This window comes from Neocloeon triangulifer, unplaced genomic scaffold (genome assembly GCF_031216515.1).
Source record: "Neocloeon triangulifer isolate White Clay Creek 2 clone unplaced genomic scaffold, ASM3121651v1 ptg000004l, whole genome shotgun sequence".
NCBI lineage: Eukaryota > Metazoa > Arthropoda > Insecta > Ephemeroptera > Baetidae > Neocloeon > Neocloeon triangulifer.
This window is the reverse complement of record NW_026775547.1, coordinates 3,181,369-3,206,111: the sequence shown is the minus strand read 5'-3', so window position 1 is coordinate 3,206,111 and position 24,743 is coordinate 3,181,369. Positions and strand designations below refer to the sequence as shown.

Below are 24,743 nucleotides of genomic sequence, written 5' to 3'. Positions count from 1 at the left end.
TTTAAATAACTTCAAATATTTATTTTTTATTATTTAATTATGCTTAAAATAAAATAAAATAATTTTATTAAAAGTATTTTTGCTCTGAATTTTTTAAAATTATTTTAGAGCTTTACATTGTTTTAGATTAGTTAGAAAAAAATTAGCATTAAATTAGTAAAAATTAATAAATAAGAAATTTGCTACAGTTGGATTAATTCATTTCACGAATTGCAAATTTGATGTGTTGATTGTTGATTCCCTAACTGTTGGTAAATTTATCAAGCAAAAATTTTTAATTTCAATAATCCGTTTTTGATTAGATTGATTAACCATTTGTACTCCGTTTTGTACAATATTTTAAAGTTTGATTCACCCACGTGTGCAGCAGATTTTGGCTGGATTTTTATCATTCATGAATCAGGGCGTCACTCTTTGCCGAGCCGTCCACAGCAAATTGATTCAAATTGGTGGCGATCGGCGCTTTTCATCAGCTTTTAGTTTAAAATATTATAATATTAAACTGGTCTTTAAAAGCAAGAGAGGCGATCATGCAAGCATGATCGAGCTCGTCTCTGAAAAGGCGTGCCAGAATTTCTTAAGGGAGGTAATAATTTATCAAATTTTTACTGCGATCACCAAATTTTACAACCTGTCAGCACTTTTGAATATTTCCTTTTGATGTGAAAATCAGTCCAGAATAAATCAACAGTAATTTAGCTGCATAAATCATAATGATATAAAAAGCAACGAAAATTCCAGTAAGTAAAAAAATTCACGGACAAGTTTTTAAAACGTATAAACTATTTAAGCGTTACGATGTATTTTATTACATTTTTTTTCTACACAAACAAAAAGGACATGAATTGATGATCAAAACCAAGCGAGACGGGCGGCAATACATTGAAAAAAGCAAGACCAGTACACGGCGTATTCACATTCCGGAATGGTTATTTACTAACCACCTGTTAACCACGGCGGGTGCATGAGATTTGATCCGTCTTGCGGCGGCCCTTGCACGGACTGACGGATAATCTCGAACGATTTCCTTCGTTTCGGAGTGTGTTATTTCACGCAGCTGCGGGCTGAACGAAAAGAAGAGCATGTCGTGAGAATCACACAAAATTTCAGAGTGCAAAATAATTTTTATGTAAATCACGTTCGAGAGGAGTGAAAAAGCGTGCGCCTTTGAGAAAAGCGGCGGGTAATTAGTGCAGAGACTATAATTAGTGCGAGAGAGCAGAACTAGATTCGGCGGTCCACCTGTCAAGGACTTGGCGTTCGTATAATATATGCGCGTCGAGGGACACGTAAAATATACCCACCTTTTATTCGATCATTATATTTATTCAGAGGGAAAAAAACGTATGTGAATCGGATTTATATTCGTTTGATGATTTTCGCAAACATCTGCTCCATCCGAGTTAATTAAGAAACCTTTCAACGCGAGACGTCTCAATTGTTGGCGTTGCATAAATTTATTTTCAGGAATTTTTGCCCAACAGGGTAAAAAGGTTGGGCTTGGCACCGAAAGAGGCTCCATTCTTTTTTCTGCCAAATAATGTTTGACCGGCAGTTGTGTAAATTCTAGATTCCAATCGTTCCGTTCAGGTAGCTCTCCGCCGGCTTTACGACTTTGACAGCCGCGAATAATTCGCAAATCTGCGCGCCGGCTTTGCCTAAGCTCGTTATCGATGATTTTCACTTTTGCTTAGTGGAAAGAGACAGCTGGTGCTTTTCAGATAAAAGACTCGCTGGACCGACTTTTGAAACTCAATTGACATTATTTGTTTGTATTTATTTTAAGCTTTTATGTATTTATAGATTCTTAAATAAAAAAAGCTTACTGAAGCAGAAAACGAATTATTTAAAGCTGCTGCTGTCAACAGAACTGCGCTATTTTTTACTTATGCAAATCAAGTATAAAATTTAGGTGACCTAATTTATTGTATAAATTCAGAAGTTTTAATAATTTTATAATTTGTTTAAAATATCAGCCAAAGGTTAGGATATTTTAAGAATTTTGAAAATAAATTTTTTAGGAAAATACTACAGGCAGATCCCAGATAAATTCAATATTTATGCAAAAGCTTATAAACATCTTAATTTTCATATTGAAATAAAATAAAATAATAATGCTTCATTGCACTTTTTATAAGCCTAATATATTTTAAAAACTATTTATTTCTAAACATTTTTTTACAATTTAAATAAAAAATTAAATGCTCTAAAATCTGCAATGAAATTTGCAATAAAAAATATCGCGGAGTTTAAGTTTTGAAAATGAAAATAGGAAAAGCGGAAATTTAGAATCAGTCCCAAACTAGTTTGAACATTGAAGCAAGATTTAAAAACTAATCCAAAAATTACTTTCTTTTTGCTTTATTGTGACGAAAAATCTAAAAAAAAAATTTATACTCTCACTCAGTGTCACATAAATAAAGAATCAGAACATGACACAATTTGCAAATCCCTTATCAGAATTAATTTTCGATATAAATAGAAAAACTTATTCCATGATTTATGGCTAATTGTTAGTAAAAATCTCAATTATGAATGTTTTAATCAAAAGCATTTGATTAAAATTAATATTTTTCTTGGCACTATATCAATCAACTTTTAAATGATTGTTTTCATAAAGTACTTTATAAATTTTGAATCTGAAACCCCATAAACAAGGAACTGAAGTATTCATTCTTCTGTGCATGTTTGTTTGAAAGTTGTTGAATTCATGACCATCTCGTACTTTATAAATGGGTCTTGTTTCAAAAGCGTCTGCGATTAAATCTGCAGGGTTTTTGGCGTGGCAAATTTATTGTTACACAAGCACTGACCATTGAAAATCGTCCAAACTGCTTTTTTCCTGATGTGAAGAATGAACTTCTGCGTGTGGTCTCCATTACGCGAGTCCATTTAAAGCACTCTCAGCTTATGCATAAATGTATGCAGATCGCAACCGGCATAACGAATCACCTGCATGCTTTTCTTTTCGCAATTATTTTGCCTCGCCGAGGCCATTACGCGCGTGATTTACGAATTCGTATAGTCTTTGTTTTTGAAAATAAGAAGAAGAAAAGACGAGCACACATGCACTTCTTCTTTCGTTATAGATCGCGAGACAACGGATCGTTGGCAAAAAACAACATCACGTTGTGTTCGCCATCTGACGAGCAACAAACACTTTGAATTTTTTGCCCTAACAAGAGAAGCATCCGCCGGCCTCTCATTGTTTCTATTGTATGTACCTTATTTTTTATACTTTTACTCGAAAAGTTTTGAATAGCATCAAGAACAGTGCTCCTTATTGGGTTGCCAGTATTTGGCCAAAATTAATATGATCAAAACTCGATACAAAATAGTAAAATTTTACAAACACATTGTTTTCTACCAATATTCTAATTATTATTTTTATTTGATTTTCATCACACCGCAGAATTTAATATCATTTAGCAGTAGTAGTGATTTTAGTCATTCCAGTTTCTGTCAAAATTGATTTTGGACTTCATTCAAAACTGCATTATTTTAAAAATATTTATTTTCGGTGAAAATATGGTTACCCGCTCCTTACTCCCTCTTGGGTCGGAGAGGCTATTTGTATTTATATTGCGAACACGTCGAACAGGAGCTCAAATTTTATATTCACTCCAGAGCCAATTACGTGTAATGGTACCTCTGAATTAGCATACATAAAAAAATAAGCCGCGCGCAAATGACTTTTTCATATGGGCTGAGAACGCAGAACCAAAATATAATGAGACGAGTCGCAGCGGGTTATCGAAATTTTCAATTAGCGTCGCTCTCACCAAAAGTAGACAGCTTTTTTACATCCATATTCCATATTATTTTTTACTCCGGGAAATTTTTTTGTAACCTCGGCTGATATAATTGATTCAGGCCATTAAAAATTGCTGATTATTTTCATTATTTTATAAGACGTGTTCAAAAGAAGGTGCTCTGCGGTGAGATATTGACAATTTTCTCTCTTCCAGAGAAAAAAACATTATTTATTTTTTTAATCATATGTTTTTTTTATAAAAATATAGTAATTCTCTTAGCACAAGAAGAAATCTTTACCTTAAACACATGCATTAATTTTCTGCTTGCACTCTCTTCAGTAAAAAAAAAAAAAATTAAGAAATTTTAAATTTCGCACCGTTTTTTTTTTAGCGAAAATGATTGAATTTTAAATTAAATTCTGCAGTCACACGACAAGTTAATGTGAACCCCGATTTAAATTTTCACCTCCAACGTTTTCAAATCTTTTGACGTCACAGAGATATCTCCATTTGCCAATTCCATTCACAAATAAATCTCTTTTAATTAAGTTAGACAGCAGCCGTCCATCTTGATCAGAGATTCGGACGCGGAGCAATAAATATTCGCCGTTTTGTTTTTAACAAAACCCTCTCGGATCGCTCCAGGTGAGACGGCCAATTTGTCGGCGCCGCTAAATGGGTATTTCTGCACCGCCCGCTGGCCGGATAGGAAGCATTAGAGAGAAAATTGGCACGGGCGAGTTAACTGAAATGGCAATAATAGCGCGGCAGCTCGGAGACAAACAAATAATTTTCTTGGGCGCATCCCCCGTCGCGAACAATGGCCCTGAAATAATAACAACGCAGACCGACAGATGAAATTCCTTCTCGTTTTCTTGATAATAACAGGGAATCATAAGTTCGGAGACAGATCCGAGATTATTTTGACATCCTCAATTGGCCGCCTGAGTTATTTCCTCTGCACGATCATGCGAGTATTTTTTCAATGACGTGTTGTAATGCGTCTTTATGTGGCGTGTAATCGTACAGAACACACGATATGGATGAATTACGTGCTCGATTCCAACCATAGCTCTTTTGATATAAAACGATCGTGCCCGCGGCGCAACCACTATAGAAATAAATAAAATATAACAATTGTGTGCCGTGCCGAGATTTTTCACCTCGAGCTGTTTCATTCTCAGATGTTGGGTCGTAAAAAAGTTTCTGTGATGTCTGCTGCATCAATTTATTTGGGGAAAGTGTTTAATGGCAGCTGCTGACGATGATTGAGCTGCAATTAAAAATGGGCCAGACAATTTCCTTCCAGCTTTTGTTTGTTTAAATTTGGAAATGAAAGACGGCAATAAACTAAAAGTTCGTCTATTATCACTGTAAAATTGAGGTAAAAGTTTTTGTTTCTTAGGTTAAAAAGATCTTAAATTATGAAGTTTTTCTAAAACTGACTGCAGCTCTTTATATGACAATTTTTGTAGATTTTTGATAATTTAAAGCCCAAAGAAACCAATTGAAACATTCATCTCATGTCTCGGAACGTAATTCCACGTAAAAGGCGTTTAGTCAAAAGTACTAATTTAAATATTATAGAATTTAATAATTTTTTGATTTTTCAAATGAGAAAAAACATTTAAGTTATTATCATTTATGAATTGTTGTTTGTTTCAAATTCATAAATTCTAACCTGCAGATTGCATATTGAAGGAAGTTGTGCAAATGATATTTAAAAATTAACGGGGTTCTATTTTAAATAATACTTCGTCTGCAATTAATTAAGGTTGGTTATTTTGATTCCTAATGCAAATTTGGTAATATAATTTATTTTTAGTATTAAATAATGTTTAATATTATAAATTTTTAGCGTAATTTTAACTAATTATAAGACTATACTTTTATAATTATTTTTCTTTTTTAAATACTCTTCATGTATTTTATTTGTCTATTGTAAAATGCTATTGGAATTGGCAAAAATATAAAATATAATATTTTGTAAAATTTTAACTAAATTATAAACTTTGTTGTGATCATGTTTTTTCAGTATGATACAATGTAAATAAATTATGTACATAACTAGAGCTCTCATTGTCTGATGAATTCAATAGAAATAAGATTTTACAATTTAAATAATGACCACCTTTTTATGAGTTATACAAAAGGTAAGTCATTACCACGGCGGAAGGGGTCACTTTGATCTCGGTATTCTTTACAGTGAGTTGCGGTGACGTTTTGTTAACAAATTTGGGGTTTGCATCTCATTAATTTAGTACATTTATAAATGTAGAATTCTTTGAAACAAATTGTTAAACACTTACAATTTGTTTTTCAAAGTATACATTTTTCGGCCTTCTTTAATTAATTTGCAAAGTTAATTACTGGCAATTAATTTCACTGTGCGAGATAAAATCACGGCGAGAATTTAATTAATCAAAAGGCGCAGTATAGCAGTATAGCAGGGCCGTATCAAATGAATGGGTATAATGTGCTAATTAGGCCGCTCGTGTATCCAAAGTGGAAGGAAATAAATAAACGTCCGTGTGCAGAAGCTTGGATTTCAATTTAATATAGGCCGTGCCAAAAATATGATGTGCGTAATCCGTCAGCTGTTGGCTGCTGCACTTCTCCGCTGTCGAGAGTTAATACTGTCCAGCAGCACGGTTTGTACACCCGCGTTGGCGAACAAATTTATTCATCCTGCTATGATTATCGTCCGTCAGTCTTTCTGCACGCAGGCCGCGCTTTCGCAGAGTCAAAATCTCACCGCCCGATCGCGCAGAATTTCCAGCAGCTGCCAGCGTAAATCTGCTTTGAAAAAAACAAGTGCGGCCGGTTCGCCGCGATCGGTGCTCAAAATCTTCAACTTAATTCTTGCCAAAGGGAAATAACATTTGTAGGGGGAGCTTTTTCAAATAGAAAACCGTAAAAATATTATTTAATAATGCATGTAAATTGATTCCATTGTCAAAATGACGTAGCTATAGATTAAAAAAAATTGAGTTAACATGATAATTCTGTAAAATTCTATCAGACAATTTAAATTTCTTCAATACATCACAAGACATTTAAACAATTATTTAATTAAAAAATTAACAGCTTTTAATTTCTAGTTTCACTTTTTTTATATTCATCTGATTCATCTCATTTTATTTCGTGTATTCAATTGTATTTTTTTCATACACATTGTGTTATCAAGTTTTAAAGTAGTTTGGAATTCAGAATTAATTCAATACTTATTAGCGAATTTAATTTAAATTATGAAACAATACAATTCACAAAATTATGCGAAGCAGCACAATATGATTTGTCAAATGACAAAGTCCTTCATCGTTAGGGAATTGGTGCTGCACATATATATAATTATCAAAATTTAGATCTACTAGAAATTTCATACCATTATAGCTAAATTCAAGCGCTGCTATTAGCACTATCAATAAATAAAAGTAATTCAATAAAATATATATTAAAAAATGTTTAAAATATTGAAATAAAATCATCACTAAAACTAAATTATAATCCTTTATTTTATTATATTATTATTATTATTTTTTTTTTTTTTGCTTTTATTTTTGACTGTGATTCAAGAGAAATTACAATTTTTTCCCCAATTTTTCATCGAAATCAACCTAAGAATGCATCTTTACTTGTGAAATATCATCGGCCATTGCTGGCGAAGAAAATTATCAAGAAATGTTAATTCCGTTTGTTTTATTAGCCGGGCTGACACCAATAAAGGGCGTGCGGGGGCCTGTCGGGAGAATAAAATAAATAATACAATAGCCGCGGCGCGTAGTCGGACACAATTTAATTTTTCACTTGCACCTCTCTGATGTGTGATAACAGACGCGGTGGAATAACAAATGACCGCCGGCTGAACCGCTCATCCCGTGCGGTTCAAAGGCAAACAGAATTAAGAATAAAGAAAATGAAATCGCTGCCTCCCACGGCGCGCGTTCAAGGAAACATGAAAGAGCGCTCGCTTCACGGTGGATGAGCCGAAATTTATTAATTTAATTCCAACCCCCAAGTATTTGAAAAAGACCTGGAAATATGCAGCAGTCCTTTTGAATTTATTGTTTGTTTTCTCCCTCCCAAATGCACATTTCTCATCCTTTTCAGCCATCAAATTACGATGCCAGGGGATTTTCGACCACTTTATCCCGTAGGTTTTATCGAGGGTTTTTTATATTTTATACACAAGATGTAACAATTAAATAAGCTGCCACGGGGAATGACAAAAAAACAACTCCTTGAAAAAGAAGACGAAGACTTAAATACTGCAATTTACATTTTTTTTAAACATTAAAATTTTTAGGAGCAATTTACTTACATTTTGGAATTCCAGAAACGATTAAAATAAATCATTTTCAGAAACAGCCGGCAGCATTTTTTTGTCCACAGAAATTAGCATTCTATTTACGAATTCAGCGTCAAAATGAAAAATCGCCGGACACATGCATGGCCGTTAATTCATTTTTCGCAAAACAAATTTTTCCGCCTTCATAAATCTCATTCAATTACGCAAGCGTCAAGAAATTTTCTCGAAATCTCGCCCCGGGCGCATTTTTCTCACAACACGAGCCGCCGATTTTCCTCTCGGACCGATAAATCTCGAATCTCGGCCTTAATAAGCGCACGTGGTTCTACGTCTTCATAGAGCATTTCCATACAAATCATCCACGCACCACTCTCTAGAAAGAGCCCCCGGCAGCTACCTGTGCTCGTAAAATTGAAACTGCGGTCAGAAAAAAATACTTGAAGGAAAGACCTCTCTCGTTTTTATCTTTTTCGAACCCAATATCGACGAGTGGAGAGCAATTTATGTATGCAAATGACTGACATATTTTGAGGCGTGCCGATGGACACGTGAAAAATAAAAATAAAAAATGAATGAGAAAACTGGCACCTTAAATTCTCAGAACGAAAAGAGAATGAGCTGAACCGAAAATGGTGCTGTCATTCTATGATAATTGATTAGCTTTAAAATCTACATTATGCATCAAATCATGGTTTATTTAATTAGCATAACATCATTTTAATCGATAAAAGTATTTTTTTTTTAATATTTACATTTTTATAATAAATCAAGGTTGGATAATTTGAATAAGATCAAAGGCAGATAATTAAAAAACAATCGCGATTTTTTTATTTCATGTACAACGCAATGCTTGTTATTTCAATGATAAATTGTCAGCTGAGTCAGCTCTGACATTTTCCACGAAATATATCTGGGATATTAATTATAAATTTGCTATTTTAATTTTTTGATCGCAGTCGTTTATCGAGATTTTATTAACTTTGAAATCTTATTCAATCAAATTCTTTTGTGTTCAACCATTTTTTTTTTCACATTATGTTCAAAGTTTGATCCGTCCTTGCCTCTCTAATTTCAGACAATACATGAACAATTTCTTTTTTTTTAATACACGATTTACCTCTCCAAACTTTTGTTCTTTTTCTGTTTATTTTTTCTTATGTATTATTTTGTTTGCTTTTCCAGGGGTTTGCGTCAGGGTCTGGCGATTTTGGTGATATAGACGAGGACCTGGTGAGTCATCACGTTATATTATTATTTATTTTTGGTTAATTTTATACTTTTCATTCCCTCCTATATATTTGTTTTTTAAGTCTCTTCCTTTTTCATTAATTTCCAGTCGTCCCGAGCCACCCAGGTGATAAATCACGGGTCGTTTTGTTCGTATAAATTTAATCACACGGACTAAACGCTTTTGTTGAATTTCATTTCCTCTCTCTCACGAATCTCTCTGAATGGACGAGCACCAAACAGCCTCTGTTTGTTCAACTCTCTGTTGAAGAGGCAGAGGTGCTAAATAATTATTCATTGTTCGTCGCCCACCTCTTGAAAATCTCTCTTTGGTTTGTTGAGAAAAAAAATCATATTTAAAAAATAAATAATAATACATTAGCAGCTCTGAAGGATTTACGAGTCAAATTGCCGTCGGGCCTCACATCTGCTTAAAATTAATTTCCCCAAGTGGGAGCGAATTTTATTTTGCCAGAAGGAAAGAGAGACCTTCTGAGAATTTTTCTGGTCCACCTAACGACTTGCTGATGAAGAGCTGTGCAATTATTTGCCCAGCCACACTTCACCAGTTCCTGGAAAATTCAGTTTCACGTAAATTTTTTTCTAGAATGAATTTAAATTTTACGATCTTGCGTCATGGTTCTTGATTCTTGATTATTTTATGGTGGATTAAAAGTGTGTGTACCAAATATTAAGTTTTATTTTCAGCCTTTTTTTAATTTAAACGTCTAAAAAAAGTTCAAATTAGTTATACAAAGATTTTTTTTTGTTTTCAATTTGAAATTATTTTACAGAAAAATTATTTAATTGAATTTAATGTTTTTAATTTTAAAGTCCCTCAAGATATATTCATTATTTTTCATTTTTTTTACAGTTATTTAAGATATTCAATTTATTACATTTTTTTTTTTAAATTTTCATCCTCATTATTTCAGAGGGGCATAATTAAAAAAAGTTAAATTAAGTAGAAGATTAGAGTTTAACTTTTTATCTCTACCATCAAAATTATCAAGTCTTGTTGAAATGAAATAAACTTCCCACGCTCTCAGGTCAATTGACAATCATTTTCAAATTAATTGCCAGGAAAACAGAACCGCTCTCCGCAATTTTGCTTACTTAGAGAAGATTGACAGCCATTTAATCTGCTCAATAGAAACGCTACCGGGACTCACTCCGTTTGCAGATTGACCTCAGGGTCACTGATTAGGAGGTGTGTCCGCATGATGTCAGCGAGTTGAGCCCACAGTGTACATTTACAAAGAAGTATTACTCACCAATAGTGCAAAATATTGTAGGGAAAAATTTATTTGCTTGTTTCGCCCACTTTAATCTCGAAAGCTGTCAACCAGAGTGAACAAATGACAAATAAATTGAGCGGTGTCGATTTTTCAACACGTCCCTCTCTCTTTTGTATTGCAGGAGAACACTCCGGATGACTTCTTGACCGGAGACCCTTCGGGCAGAGGCGACCTGGGCTCGGTCCCGCCATTCCCGCCGCCGCCGCCCAGATTGCACAGTATGAATCAGATATTTATTACAGCACATGCCCTCTTTACTCGTTAGAGGACATTTATCATTTTTTATTTTTCTAGCCTGACACACCGCTTGTAGAACTTTGAATTTATTTTCTTTTTTATATCGTTTGCAGCGTGGTGTAATAATACCTTTTTAAATTGCACAGACGGCTTAAAAGGAGAAAAAGGTGAAAGAGGAGAAAGGGTAATTATTTTTCACAGAAAAAGTTAGATTTTTGCAAATCTAAAGAAAATATTATCAGGGTCCCCCTGGACAAGTTCTCCGGGGGCCACCTGGTCCTCCTGGCGAGCCTGGTTATGGCAGTGGTGGTGACTTTATTCCAGTAGAAGGGGTAGATTTTTATACCTTAAAATTAATTCAAAAAATTAAAACTTTGGTTTCAATAGATGGCAAGAGGGCCGATGGGGCCTCCTGGGCCTCCAGGCACTTGTAGCTGCAACGCATCGATGATATTTGGTCCCGACAGCAAGATGCCTGAACTAATACCCGGACCGCCAGGGTCACCTGGAAGGGACGGAAATTCCGGACCTGCTGGGCTCCCGGTGAGTTAATTTTTTTTTTTTATATTTAATTTATTCAATAATTCGCTTGAAGGGTTTGCCGGGGCCGACTGGCGAAAGAGGCCAAACTGGTCAGCGAGGCGAAAAAGGTGACAGGGGTGACGTCGGGCCTCAGGGAGTCGAAGGGCAACCTGGTCCCAAGGGTGAGGCCGGTCGAGACGGCACACCCGGACTTCAGGGTTTGCCCGGTCCGCCTGGTGCGCCCGGAAACTCGGATTTCACAAACTATGACGTAAGTATTAATAATTTAATCCTCTTAAAAACATAGGAGTGTGTGTTTGTGCGTTTGATTACTCTTATGTACTAACTCTGAACTTTTTGCTTCTGACTAACAACCAGCCTGGGTGGAGGCCTCGTGGGAATCTCAAGGTTCTCTTTGCACTTGTTTTTAGCGTATAATCCTTTTCTAACACTTCTCACTATTTTGTGTGCAATCGAAAGGACTCACTTCTTGGTAACTCTGGGTTCGGTCAGGGTATGGGTAGACCTGGCAGCCCAGGGCCGAAGGGTGAAAAGGGAGATTCTGGTCCGTACGGTCCAAGGGGTGAACGAGGTGTGCCTGGAAATAAGGGCGACCGAGGAGAAGCGGGCACCAGGGGCCAAAAAGGAGACAAGGTTCTAAAACTTTCTTTACTGAACAACTTCTTTTTCTCTTTTTATTTCACAAATTACTTTTCACCCGCTGGTATTGACATAATACAAGTATTTAAATAAATACTGCATCAAAAAAAAAGCACTGGCAAAAAGGAAAAAAAAACTTTGTCTTTGCCTAAAAAATTAATTATTGTTTTTTTTCCGGATTTTTCTTCTTTTATATTTAATTTGTATTAATTTTATACATGTAATTTTAGGGGCACCAAGGTTCTATTGGGTACCAAGGGTTTAAAGGAGAGCGAGGAGAGCCCGGTATTGATGGAATGCCAGGTAAAAAAAATCAGTTTTGAAATTAATTTCTTATTTATTACTTATCTTAGGCATTCCTGGAGAAAATGGTTTAAATGGGCCAAAGGGTGATAGAGGAGAAATAGGTCCAATGGGCCCACCAGGTCCTCCATCTTTCAATGCGGCGAGTCTGATTGGAGACAGTTTGCTCAGTTCCGAGAAGGGAGACAAGGGTGACAGAGGAGAACCTGGCGTACCTGGAATTGATGTAACAATATTTGTCTTAAATTGAAGCCCTGATCATTATTCTTTCTCTCTCAGGGCAAAAACGGCCAACCTGGGACAAAGGGAGAGCCTGGAACTGTTGTTTCTTCCGACGGGAAAGTCGTAAAAGTATGACAATTTAATTCATTAATAATAAAAAATAAAAACTTCTAAATTTCTATTTGCCACCAGGGAGATAGAGGTGAACGAGGGAAGAGAGGAAAGCGAGGAGAGCCTGTAAGTGCTGCTCTTTGGAGACTTTATATTATAAAATTAATTTCTCTTTTTCTCTCAAAGGGTCCAGCTGGCCCACCTGGTCCTCCGGGTCCACCAGGTCCTAGAGGAGATTTCGGTCTACCTGGATGGGGCGTACGTATTTAGTAAATTTTTCCTATATTTTAATTCCCTTTTAACCAAATTACACTCAATTTTGCACACAAATTTGGAGAAAATGTTTGGTAAGACCCTTTTTTACAACTACCGTCTTTTATTGAAAATGACAAATGAAGCCAAATAAAAAAAATTACAAATTATTACAAATTTCAGATGAAAGGAGATAAAGGTGATCCTGGTTCAAAGGGGGAAGCTGGCCAGTTAGGAGAAGGTGGACTCATTCCGAAAGGGCCCTTGTATATTCCCGTTCCTGGACCTCCAGGCCCTCCAGTAAACTAGAAACATGAAAAGTCTGAGTTAAAACTAACTACTTATATTTCAATAGGGACCGCCAGGAATTCCAGGAATTTCCATTCAGGGTGAAAGGGGTGAACCGGGACCCCCTGGAGAACCAGGATTTTATTCTTACAGACCTGGACCAGCATTTGGTGAGCAATCCTTGTCAGGCCGACCAGGTAGTAAATTTATTCGAAGAAAGAAATTTCTCACTTTTTTTCTTTGAATTTTAGGCAGCGCAAGGAGTAGTCTTGAGGAGCTGAGAGCTTTGAAGCACATAAAGGACATCAAGGATGGTCTTGGTAAAAATTGTCATTTTAAAACTTAATTGAAAACCTAATGTCATTAATTTCAGCCCCACCAAGTCATCACACAGGGCGCACTCACCACCACGAGACACCGCCTCAAATGAAAGTAGTCCCTGGGGCTGTCACATTCCAAAACTCGGAAACTATGATCAGAGTATGAAAAGAAAAAGTCATAAAATTTAAATTATATACTAAATATTTTTCTAATTTGACAGATGTCTTCTGCCTCACCTGTTGGCACCATTGCATTCCTCCTCGATGAGGAGGCTCTTCTAGTCAGGGTCAGAAGTGGGTGGCAGTACATAGCTGTAAGTTTCAGAATTAAAATTTCGTTTGACGTTTACTAAAATTTTCCTATAGCTCGGAGGATTGGTTTCCGTGGACACGACTGCACCTCCTGAGACCACAACCACCACCGAAGCTCCCATTCTTCCACCCATCAGACCTCAAATGGAGGTTTCAAATCTCCTAAGAACTGTTGATGGTCCTAATGTAAGTTCTGTTTTAAATTTAAACTTTAATTCTTATTTTTGATGTCATTTCATGCTCTCAGTGGACGCCTAAAATGGTAAAATTTTAACCCAGCTTAATAAATTTAATGCGTTTTTATTTTAAATTAAAACTTAATAATATATTAATTAAACTTTCAGCTAAGGTTAGCTGCCCTCAATGAGCCATCTACAGGAAACATGCATGGCGTGAGAGGCGCTGATTATTCTTGCTACCGTCAAGCAAGAAGGGCCAATTTGAGAGGAACCTTCCGAGCGTTCCTTGCATCACGAGTCCAAGATTTGGACTCCATCGTCCGATCAACCGACCGAGACCTTCCTGTTGTCAATATAAAGGTAAATAATTTCAAACAAATTGGAAATATAATTATTATTTTTTTAAATCAGGGAGACGTCTTGTTCAACTCATGGAATGAGCTGTTCAATGGGGACGGAGGACTTTTCCTCGGCCAGTCTCGAATTTACAGTTTCAGCGGGAAAAATGTTCTAAGCGACATGAACTGGTAAAATTATCAATTGTAACTAAAATGAAAATTAATTTTTAATATCTTATAAATTTCCAGGCCTATGAAGGCAATCTGGCATGGATCCCAACTGATGGGTGAAAGGGCCGTGGACACCTATTGCGAGGCCTGGCATTCGGAGTCGATGGACAAACTCGGCCTCGGCTCCTCTTTGCTCAAGGGCCGTCTTTTGGGTCAGGAGAGATTCACCTGCGATCAGAAACTGATCATCCTGTGCATGGAGGCGACCAGTGTGGGACGAAGCAGGCGCAGCATTCCCGAGGACACAATTCTCAGCGAGACGGAATACAATTCTCTTGTCGGCGCAATCAACTGATTTGGCTTCGCATGTTGTCATTATCCGTCCTCGCTGAATGTAATTTAAAAAAGAGATCAAACGTTTCCGATATTTGTGTTATTTTCATTCATAATACTCGTCTGGTCACACAATTTGATGTATAGCATGTGTCGTAAGCTCTCTCTACTATATTTCGGCATAGATTAAAATTACATAATATTTAAAGAACATTTCAGCAATAAAGGAATTTACGAATCAATGTGTTGAAAGTTACCAAGCCAAATTATCTCGATGTAATTCGCAAACTTCAGTTGTGCAAAAAAATGCCATAATAATGCCATTTTCGCTGTAAATTATTATTTATTGTTAATATTAAATAATGTCTAATGTCCATCAAGCACCTTACTTATCCTTAAATCCTTAGTCACATTCCAAACTAATTGTTTTTATCTGAATATATAATATATTCATGTGTAAAATTAAAAAAGAAAATGTGCTTGTAAAATACGTTGTCACAGCAAGATCACCAGTTTTGTAGTATTTATTGACATAATATTGTATCTCTAGAAATTAAAAAAGTCATTCATCTTTAACCCTCTGCTTCAGCACTATTGATCCAAAAATTAAAAAGCTATTAAAATATTGCAATTATGACTACTGCTGATTTTTTGACAATTTGACCCGTACATATGGAAGAAAATTAACTTTTTTTTTATTGAATTTCAACATGTGTGGTGTTATTGGGAGCAGAGTGGATTTTATATTGATTTCTTCCATTTGAGGTCTGCTCTCTAAATGTATAAAGCAAAATAATACCACAAAATAGCTACAATAGAGGTTCGAATTATGTATTACATGATGTACTGACAAACCAACAAAATTAGATGTAAATTTCTGTGTAAATAAATTATAATTATTGTAAAACAAAATATTTAAGTTTAATTTAATTATACATGGAAAAATACTAAATAAGCTTTTTCAAATAACCAGTATAAAATCTAAAAAATAACTAATCAAAAAATAACTCGTAAGTTAATTTTATTATTTTTATGGATGAATTCGATGGATTTAGGAAACATTTAGGTTCAAATTTCGCAATTTATACATTTTTTGAAAATAGTTTTATTAGTTATTCTGTTGAATTAAATTGAATTCCAAATTAATTGTACAATTTTCCGTTATTTTTATTAGCATTGGCTGGCACGTGCAAATTCATAATCAATGCTATGCGTCTTGGACTTCGCGTTCTTCACTCTTCGCAATGCGCCGCGCCAAAAGAAAAGGCGCCGTCTGCCAGCCAAAAGATGAACTTGAAATCAAAACAAGACGTCGTGTTGTTGTGGTCTTTCATAGCAAGCTGGGGTTTTTTCGAATTTCGCTTTATTTAAATGTTTTAAAACCACTTTTCTACATGTCCAGTCCAGGAAAAGAATCTCTCAGAGTAAGTCCTTAATTAAATTCACAAAACGTGCCATAATTTCATTGGTAATTTGAATCAATGTATGCTTAATAATTTTCGGCGCATTATTAATAATTTGATCATCTATGTAATTATTTATGTTGTGTCTGAATTAAATCTTGATTTTTAGATCCTGTGCATTCACGGCTACAGACAAAATGCAGACGCTTTTAAAGGGAAAATCGGCTCATTCAGGAAAATTTTTAAAAACAAAAACGTCGAATTTGTTTTTCTAAACGCACCGCACCAAGTTCCACCAGACCCCGATCTTGAAACTGAAGGTTTTTTACCTTACATAATTAAATATATTTTTTGCAAAATTAAAAATTTACAGAAGGAGCGGATCAACGAGGCTGGTGGTTTTGCACAGAAGACAAAAAATTCAGCGGGAAGATGTTTTGCGAGTCAAGTTTCGGACTGCAAGAGAGCATCACTTTGGTCGAAGAAGCGTTCAGGACTCAGGGACCCTTTGACGGGATCCTCGGCTTCTCTCAGGGTGCCTCACTCACTGCCCTTTTGTCAGCCCATTCACAAATGAATCCTGGTAAATTAAAAAACTTTCTTCGTTAAAAACAATAAAATTATATTTAATTAATATTTAGTCGTAGTCTTCCTATTTGAAAATATTTTTTTGATCTTGAAATTATTCAAAAAGACTTCAATTAAAAATTTCAAGAGAGATAGAAACCGTGTAAACATTTAAATCGTTTTATCTGGAGTTGAGAGAAGAAAAATCGACATTACCAAATTTTAGAACGTTTTTTCTGTGCTTAAAATATATTGGATTGTTTATAAATTTTTGGAAGATCAAGTTTGATTGAATTTCTACAAATAATCCTTTTTGCTCTGTTCTCTGTTTTTATTTTCTAGATTCCCCCATCAAGTTTCGATTTGCAATTTTGGTTGCCGGTTTCAAATCGAGGTGCTCCGAACATTCCAAATACTTCGAGCAGAAAATTCAGATACCCACCCTTCAAGTGATGGGAGAAACTGATAATGTGATACCAAAAGGTAAAGAGTAAAAATTTGATGGTTAAATTAGGCTTAGGTATAAATTATTTCTTAAAATTTAGAGATGAGTGAAGAGCTTTCCGAGTGTTTTGAAAACGCAACCGTCACCACACACCCAGGCGGACACTACGTCCCAGCCAGCGGCCAACTGAAGTCATCCTACCTTAATATTGTGAAACAGTTTGAGTGCCCCGAATGAAAGGTACAGCTTGTTTTAAATTTTTACATTAAAAATTTAAAAAAAAAAATTGAATCTATTAATTTTGCAGTCACACGCAAATAATTGAATTTTAATTACATCAAATCAGCAATTTTTTATTTATCTAATAAAAAGAGCGAATTATAAAATTTCAAAGGCACATTAAAAACTAAAATGCACGAATTCTGAATTCCATTTAAAAAACCCGGCTATGATTCAGTTCAGGGGAACAGACAATATGGGCGAAATATTTACAGTACAGAGAGCTAATGAAGGGTTTATAGAAAAGATTTGCATGAAATTTTTAAAAAGTGTAATGCCGAATATTCCAAGTGGAAATTTTAATGCCGAGGCGTCATAGTGAAAAATATGCTAAGCTGGATTAACGACGAAGCCCTCTTCTGATTTGCATAAAATTTAAGTATCTAGTGTGGTTGCATAATAAAGAGGTCAGGTGCATGAAAACGGGTCTTAGAGCTCAAGGATAATCTCTCTCTATTCTAAACCAAAACATCTACACTTGCCAATTAAACAAGAGTTTGAAATTTCTTTAATTATTTATTAATTTTCTTAAATTGCCTGTTGAGGAAATTTGTAAATTCAACCAAAATTGAATTTTCCCGTTATTTAAATTACAAGCAAAGAGGGGAGTGAAAAAACATCTTGTTCCGCCTCAGCGGCGAGAGTGCAACACTTGCCATGAACTTGCAACTTGGTGTTTTTTTTTTGCCCGCAACCCTTCCTTCACCATAGGGGGCGTCGATCTTCATTTGCATACTGTAATTGGAACGGGCTCTGGCTTTGTGGCGCGCAGAGAAGACTAATTACACTCGTCATCAACCCTTCACTTTGGCTCATCAATTTTTGGTCGATGCAAGTGTGAATAAAATTCAGAAGCTGCATAAATTCATAATCCTCCCTTTCAACATCGAAACATTCTTGGCTCTCATTTCTCCGGCTTGAAATTGAATCGGAGCTCAGAGATAGATTGCGAAGCCCGAAAGTGATAAACTTGGAAACTAGCAGGACATGTTTTCCACTCGTCCGCTTATAAATGACAGTCGTAAATGTTAATTGTCTAATTTAGTTGCTTTAATGGCCCGAGCACTGCATATTACATGCACGTCGAGATAATTGAATTGATTTTAGTGCTCGGCTTGCGAATGGAGCGCTCGCAAATCTCATTTGCATCAACCCAAAGTGCTGTCCATTTATTTGTCTCTCGTCGTCGTCGTCACCGCTTTGATCATTCCGCATTTGACTAAATGGGCGCGGTGTTAAATTTTAATTACATACCTCTCCGGGTCTCTCTGGCAAACAACCACGATTGCGCTCAAATCTCGAATTTCGCGCAACCTAAATGTAACTTGATATATATTATATAAGTCCATGGTCCACAATGAGTGCGCGGTCTGATTATTTATTCCACCGTAAACGACAGAGTTTGTAAAGGAATAATTGAGTGCGCCCGTTTTATACCGTCAGTTTATTAAATACTTCACATTTTTTTGTTAGATTAGCCAAAACACTAAATATTATGCAATAATATATTTTTAATGATATTTTTTTTTAAAGTTTCAACGTAAAAAATTGTAAAAAGATACCTTTTTTTGAGGACTAAATAATATCATTCTTATAAAATTAATGTTTAGTGGTTGGAAATTTATACCAGAATTGGCAAAAAAATCCGGTATACAAAGTTAATTAATCATACAGTTGGCATCATGCGGTTTCATTAAGTGTGGACCAATTATAATTGACACTGTTTGACAATTTTTTTAAATAACGTAAAATACAATTTGAAAAATTATTAAGATATAAAAAATTAAAATAAAATTTGTCAAAATTTGTTGCTAACTTAAATTGAATAAAATAAAAAAAAAATGATTAAATACATGTATATTATATTAAAAATATAATAAATAAGTTAAAATAAAAAAATTTATATGCAAAAAGAATTAATTTAGTAATTCAATATTATTTGCATTGTACGTTTTACTCCTTTAGTGTGCAATTTCTTCCCTTTAATATCCTAAACCAGTTGTGGTTTCAAAGAAAAGTTATTCTAAAAAACTATCCGCAATGACTTGGTGAACTTTTGTTTAAAAAGTGAAATCTAAAAATTGGAAATTGGTCCATGTAATCAGTTTTTTGCTTCTCCTGTAAATTTTGAAAAAAAAAACTGACCAGCCATTTTCCACAACGGGGAAACTGGCAAATTTCCCCACAAGGATAATAACCAAATCGGACATTTGGTATTAATTCTAATAAAATTTACGTCTTTTGAAAATGAATACCCAAATTCGAAAAAAAATCCTAGTATCATATTAAAAATTAATTATATATTTTTTGCGATATTCTACAGCAACAAGATGATTTAATCGAACCACTAAAAATTTATCTAAAGAGACCTTTAGTTGAGGAATGAAAATCTGTGTGACGTTCATGGACTATTCACTATTTATATATTTTCAGTCTTTTTAGAAATATAGGCCATAGAAGTTATTTTTTTTAGTACATAATCTTCATAAATTAAATAAAAATCTCTAGAAATTCTGATGAAATTCAACAAGTCAGAGATCTGAGATATCGATTAATTGCATTACACGAGACGCGAGGTGTAAAAAATTAGGAGTGGCAAACAGCGCCCTGAGGAGTTGCCGCCGCGGCAATAAAAGAGGCCGGCGACGCACCCCCGCGCGAATATCAGCCCCCCGAGATGCGCGCATTTTGGCGCTTTTGATGTGCAACCCTTTCTTCGGGGAACATTATCTCGTGCTGAGGGCCATTTAATCAAAGGAAGCCTCGCGAGCTTTCTCTCAGTTAATTTAATAACCGAGTGCGTGCGGAGTGAATGGCTTTGGCGCTGATTATCATTGCAGCTCGTAATCAGACTTTGCTGGTTGTTGATCCGAGTCAGCGACTCTTGTCAAAATAATGTTTATGAAGACGAGCAGACCAACTTGATTATGCTGACACGAGGAATCTCGCTGAGCAGGCAAAGCGCCACTTTGTTTTGAGCGCTAATGGCTCGAGAGCTTCCTAATTGAGGGAGCGGCTGTCGTAACCCTTTGGCCCGACGAAACATTGCGCTTTCTCACGCTAATTCCAAATTACGAGCGTGTAAACATCTCGCGGCTTCCGCACAATTTTCGGATATGGCAGTTTTTTCCAGTGTTTTATAATTTCTATTAAAAACTTTTCAGGATTAAAATTCTTAAAGCATTTTGCCAAACGAAAGCGATCAACTTAATTTAATTGGTAATTTTTTTTAAATTCTTCTTTCCCATCTTTTAGGCCCAGGATTGCTTTATTTAAATGGAATTTTTTTCAACTATTTATACAAAATTTTAGTCCCAGGCTCACTAGGTATGCAATTTTTAAGTTTTTTTTATAATATTTAAAGCGCAACCACATTTTTCAAATTGAGGTTTTTTTATTATATTTAATTAATTTAATTGATTTTTCATTAATAATGATAAAATGGAAGTAAACAAGTCATCCAAAAGTATCTTTAGTAATATAATTCCATAACCGTCAACAGCTGCGCCAAACGCATTCGGCTTGACAGTAAGAGTGATTAATTATTTCGGCAAAAATCACAGAACAAGGAAAACGGGCGGGCGAGTGTGAAATTAGTTGAGGCGATTGCCAGGCTGATCGCATTAGCGATATTAAATTTGCAAGTCAATGTTGAGTATAAATAAATGACAAATGACCAGCGACCCGTAAGAAGAAGCAAAAAGAAAGGCATCATTAGCGCTCGCTCGCTCGCAAGATAAATGAAGACGAGAGATTCGGACAGAAATTTTGATGATTTCCTTTCGGGGGGTGATTGCGGGGGTACGTTTGTGTGTGTGTCTTTCCATATTTCTGCATGAGGGGATGATGGATGCGAGCCGCAGCCTTTATTGATGCGCGCCCTGCCTGCCCGGCCAGAATATGCGACTTGACATTTACAATTCCGACCATTACGCCAATTGAATGTCACACGGACTCGTGACAAATGATCGAAAAGTGCGCGCCGCCGGGCAAAAAAAAAAAAATAAACTTGTAATCATCGTCGAGAGCACACCATGACGAAAAGCTGGGCAACCACTCGACTTTTTGGCATCGAGAGCAAAACAACATGCAAGTTACTATTATTGATCTTTCTTGAAAAAAGAGATTCTTATTTTATTTACAATTAATCGTAATTTTAGAATCTGATAGCAAGAAGGATTTTTAATTTTTTTTTCTTGCATTAATTAAACAGATAAAAAGGAAATTATTCATTTTATATTAAATAATATACATTCTGAAAACTTATACTTCGTTTTTTTTTTACAATGAAATTTTACATTTAATGATAACACAGAAAAATTTGAAGAGGGAACACAAAAATAAAAAGAGAGAAATAGTATAAATACGTCAAGGATTCTGGTTAGGAGAATATGCTGGGATTGAATATTGTCTTTACCTTATTGAATTTTGGGTTTTTTCCCGTTTTAAGTATTTGAATAATTTGTAGACAAACAATTTTAATTTCAAAAACTTGAACTGGCAAAATTTGTCCACAAAACAGATAAATTTGTTATCACATTATTTTCTTTTTATTAGGAATAATATAATTTATGAAAAATATTTTTTATATTGCATTTTTTTTTATTAAATTAAATTAAAAATAAACAGTATTAATAAAATTCATTAACATTGTGCTGGCATGTTCCTTAATTTTTTTTTTTTAGATCTTTATGCATTACAAAGATTTTATAAATAAAAGAATCCCAGGTTAGTGAGACAAAAGTTATACAAATATTCAAAATGCAATCCAAAGTTTTCCGTTGGGCAATTCTGCGCTTGTTTTCTTGACAATCTTTATTAAGTTTCTTTTCATAATTTAACCTTTATTTGCCATTTTTTAAGTGCCAAAAAAATTAATGACTCTTACCACAGTTTACAACGTCACACATTTAAAATTTATCACATCTTGTTTAAAAAATCTTGAATGAAATTAATCTTTGTTGTTCTGGCACTGGGTATCTGCTCGTCGCACGCACCGTCATCAATAACACTCGAATCGCACGCACGCGCCAAACCATTTGATTTGAATAAAACTTGAAAATGATACCGTCAAAAAAGAGAGCGAGAGGTGTCGGACGTCAAGTTCATTTTTCACCCGGCCATATATAAAAAAAACATGCAAGCATAAACAGTGTATGTGGTACAACACAAGTGAATTCAAATTCAAGGCATGCAGCTTTTTAGCATGTGCTGTGAGACATAACAAATAACACGTCCTGCCGGGCCAAATCGACTCTGCATGAGTGACAATGCGAAAATAAACCCGTGGGGGTGTTTTTTTTTTTTATCACATACACGCGAGGCCGGGGCGAGATATCGAATTATATCCCATTGAAATTCTGAAGATGAAAAAAAAGTTCCGCCTTGGGGCTGCCCTTTCTCGTCCACTTTTTTACTTGCAATTTATCACACCGAAAGGGCGATCTGATTATTCAATTTGCTCTTTTTCAGTGACCTTCTGCTCTGACCGGATGCGAGATTTTTATTGGGAATTTCGATTGATTGCTGTTGATTGAATCGATGATTGGATTACAGCAAAGACCAGGGGCGAAAATGAGCCAAAAGACACGTATCGAATAATTTGAGAATTTTTTTCATCCAGGGGAGGAAATTCGCCCGGTCTCGTGCTGCGCCGCGAAAATGAGGAAAAGCGTTTTTGACCGAGGGCAGCAAAGTGCAGCTGTCGTCATGACCTTTCCATTGTTGATACAAATCATACAAATCGATTGATTGATAAAATATTTATTTATTGATTGGGAAATATAACTTGATTAGTAACAATTTGGAATCAATAAAAAAATCAGGACGACGTTTGTTATTTTTTCACCCCATATGGACACTTTTTTATTTATTATATTTTTTCTATTGATAAAAATATTTCCGCTGTGAATGACGTGGGCGTGCGTCGCTTTAATAGCATTTTAAAGTGCACATTTAAATTTCCAAACCGGTTGCTTTTGTTGAATACTCGTTTTTTGCTCTTGGGATAAATTGCAGCGTTTCCGCGACGCGATTTAAAACCCACACCCCTCGAATAATTTCAGATTCCGGAAAAGAAAAACAAAAGGCCGAAATCGGCGGAAGCGGCGTCGCGACAGATTGAAACATCGCCGCACAAATGACACGAGAACGCTCTCAATTTGTTCACAATGGCGAATTAATTTTGATGCCCTCGAAAGTTTTCACCCCCGTGAGAGAGCGAGCGACGGCGGCCGCGCGACTTTCAAACGGAAGTGCAATATTGGCCATTTATCAAGGCAGCGCGCTGCATTAAGGCCCATTTCGGCTGCGTTCATTGTTGAGTGGTTGCATATGTGTTTGTACGCGCAGACAAATAAATAATTCACATCGATGCACATCTCTTGTCTGGGAATTTGTGGTTTTGTAAAACGCGACCCTCTCGCTCTTTTGGTGATTTCTGATTCCCACAGATATACCAGGAGAAAATCGAGCCAGGTGCATTGAATGTTCTTCCAGTTGAGTATGCAACGAAATTTCAAGTCTGATAATATCTCCTTTTTTGGTTGATTTAGAGGCAGACATATTATTTTGTTTTGTCTTTTTCAACTTGTTCATCTATATTATTATATTTACTCTGACGTAATTCTTTTTTTTTTAAATTAAACATGTTTCTATAAAATATTGAAATCTTTACTCAAAGGCCAACAATTCAACGTTTTCGTCCCAACAAATTTTTTAATTTATTCATTTTTATTTTTCAGGTAACTTTTTGGAATAACTTTTAGCAAATAAGGAACAATTCAGTAAATTTGGTAAAATTTATTATATAAATATTTGTATTTTATTGATATTTCCAGCTATGGAATATGGGCAAATTATTTTCATCAAAGATTTCATTCAATGATTTCACTGTCACATTTAAATAAATATCGATGTACTCTACGTAAAATTGCTGAAAAGAATTTTTCAATTATGTACACTCTTTTTCTCGTTACTTAACAAATTAAAAATTTATTTGTTTATAGCTTATAAATATATTACGCTTTATTAGACAAAAACTTCCTTAAAGCATAAAATTTGCATAGTAAACTAAATTTTAATTATAAAATTAATAAAATACACTTTTTTTACGTTTTAAAATTTTACTTCATAATAATAATAATTATTAAAAATTAAAAATAAATAAATAAGTTTTATCAAAATTTTAATACTTGTGTTAATTATAGATAA

The 24,743-nt window shown here is 35.0% G+C and overlaps 2 protein-coding genes across 12 annotated transcripts in view; both read left to right on the top strand.

Moving 5' to 3' along the window:
* The window catches only part of LOC132193445 (collagen alpha-1(XV) chain), a 55,467-nt gene extending 39,718 nt beyond the window's left edge, over positions 1 to 15,749 (top strand). For 2 of the 10 annotated variants that reach the window (XM_059614121.1, XM_059614124.1), the window contains 22 exons: positions 10,711 to 10,807; positions 10,973 to 11,010; positions 11,069 to 11,158; positions 11,214 to 11,369; positions 11,422 to 11,619; positions 11,727 to 11,756; positions 11,829 to 12,002; positions 12,239 to 12,311; positions 12,362 to 12,537; positions 12,591 to 12,662; positions 12,726 to 12,770; positions 12,831 to 12,902; positions 13,080 to 13,196; positions 13,252 to 13,381; positions 13,436 to 13,504; positions 13,558 to 13,664; positions 13,726 to 13,818; positions 13,871 to 14,002; positions 14,064 to 14,078; positions 14,161 to 14,355; positions 14,407 to 14,522; positions 14,583 to 15,749. In XM_059614121.1, the coding sequence (XP_059470104.1) occupies positions 10,711 to 10,807; positions 10,973 to 11,010; positions 11,069 to 11,158; positions 11,214 to 11,369; positions 11,422 to 11,619; positions 11,727 to 11,756; positions 11,829 to 12,002; positions 12,239 to 12,311; positions 12,362 to 12,537; positions 12,591 to 12,662; positions 12,726 to 12,770; positions 12,831 to 12,902; positions 13,080 to 13,196; positions 13,252 to 13,381; positions 13,436 to 13,504; positions 13,558 to 13,664; positions 13,726 to 13,818; positions 13,871 to 14,002; positions 14,064 to 14,078; positions 14,161 to 14,355; positions 14,407 to 14,522; positions 14,583 to 14,859 (2,472 nt within the window). In that variant the 3' untranslated portion in view covers positions 14,860 to 15,749. Of the gene's footprint in view, positions 1 to 9,246; positions 9,295 to 10,710; positions 10,808 to 10,939; positions 11,011 to 11,068; positions 11,159 to 11,213; positions 11,370 to 11,421; positions 11,620 to 11,726; positions 11,757 to 11,828; positions 12,003 to 12,238; positions 12,312 to 12,361; positions 12,538 to 12,590; positions 12,663 to 12,725; positions 12,771 to 12,830; positions 12,903 to 13,079; positions 13,197 to 13,251; positions 13,382 to 13,435; positions 13,505 to 13,557; positions 13,665 to 13,725; positions 13,819 to 13,870; positions 14,003 to 14,063; positions 14,079 to 14,160; positions 14,356 to 14,406; positions 14,523 to 14,582 lie in introns of all 10 variants that reach the window. The other 8 variants (XM_059614120.1, XM_059614123.1, XM_059614118.1 and 5 more) reach the window with 7 other exon arrangements.
* Positions 15,750 to 16,127: 378 nt separating this feature from the next.
* Positions 16,128 to 24,297, top strand: LOC132193468 (esterase OVCA2). Of its 2 annotated transcripts, XM_059614171.1 has the most exons (6): positions 16,128 to 16,261; positions 16,410 to 16,560; positions 16,614 to 16,823; positions 17,150 to 17,290; positions 17,353 to 17,492; positions 24,275 to 24,297. In XM_059614171.1, exons 1-5 carry the CDS (start codon positions 16,232 to 16,234, stop codon positions 17,487 to 17,489), a joined length of 669 nt encoding a protein of 222 aa, XP_059470154.1. In that variant the 5' UTR covers positions 16,128 to 16,231; the 3' UTR covers positions 17,490 to 17,492; positions 24,275 to 24,297. The 2 variants fall into 2 exon arrangements, with proteins under 2 accessions (XP_059470154.1, XP_059470153.1); XM_059614170.1 differs by lacking the exon at positions 24,275 to 24,297 and having other exon boundaries at positions 17,353 to 17,547.
* The last annotated feature ends 446 nt before the right edge of the window (positions 24,298 to 24,743 follow it).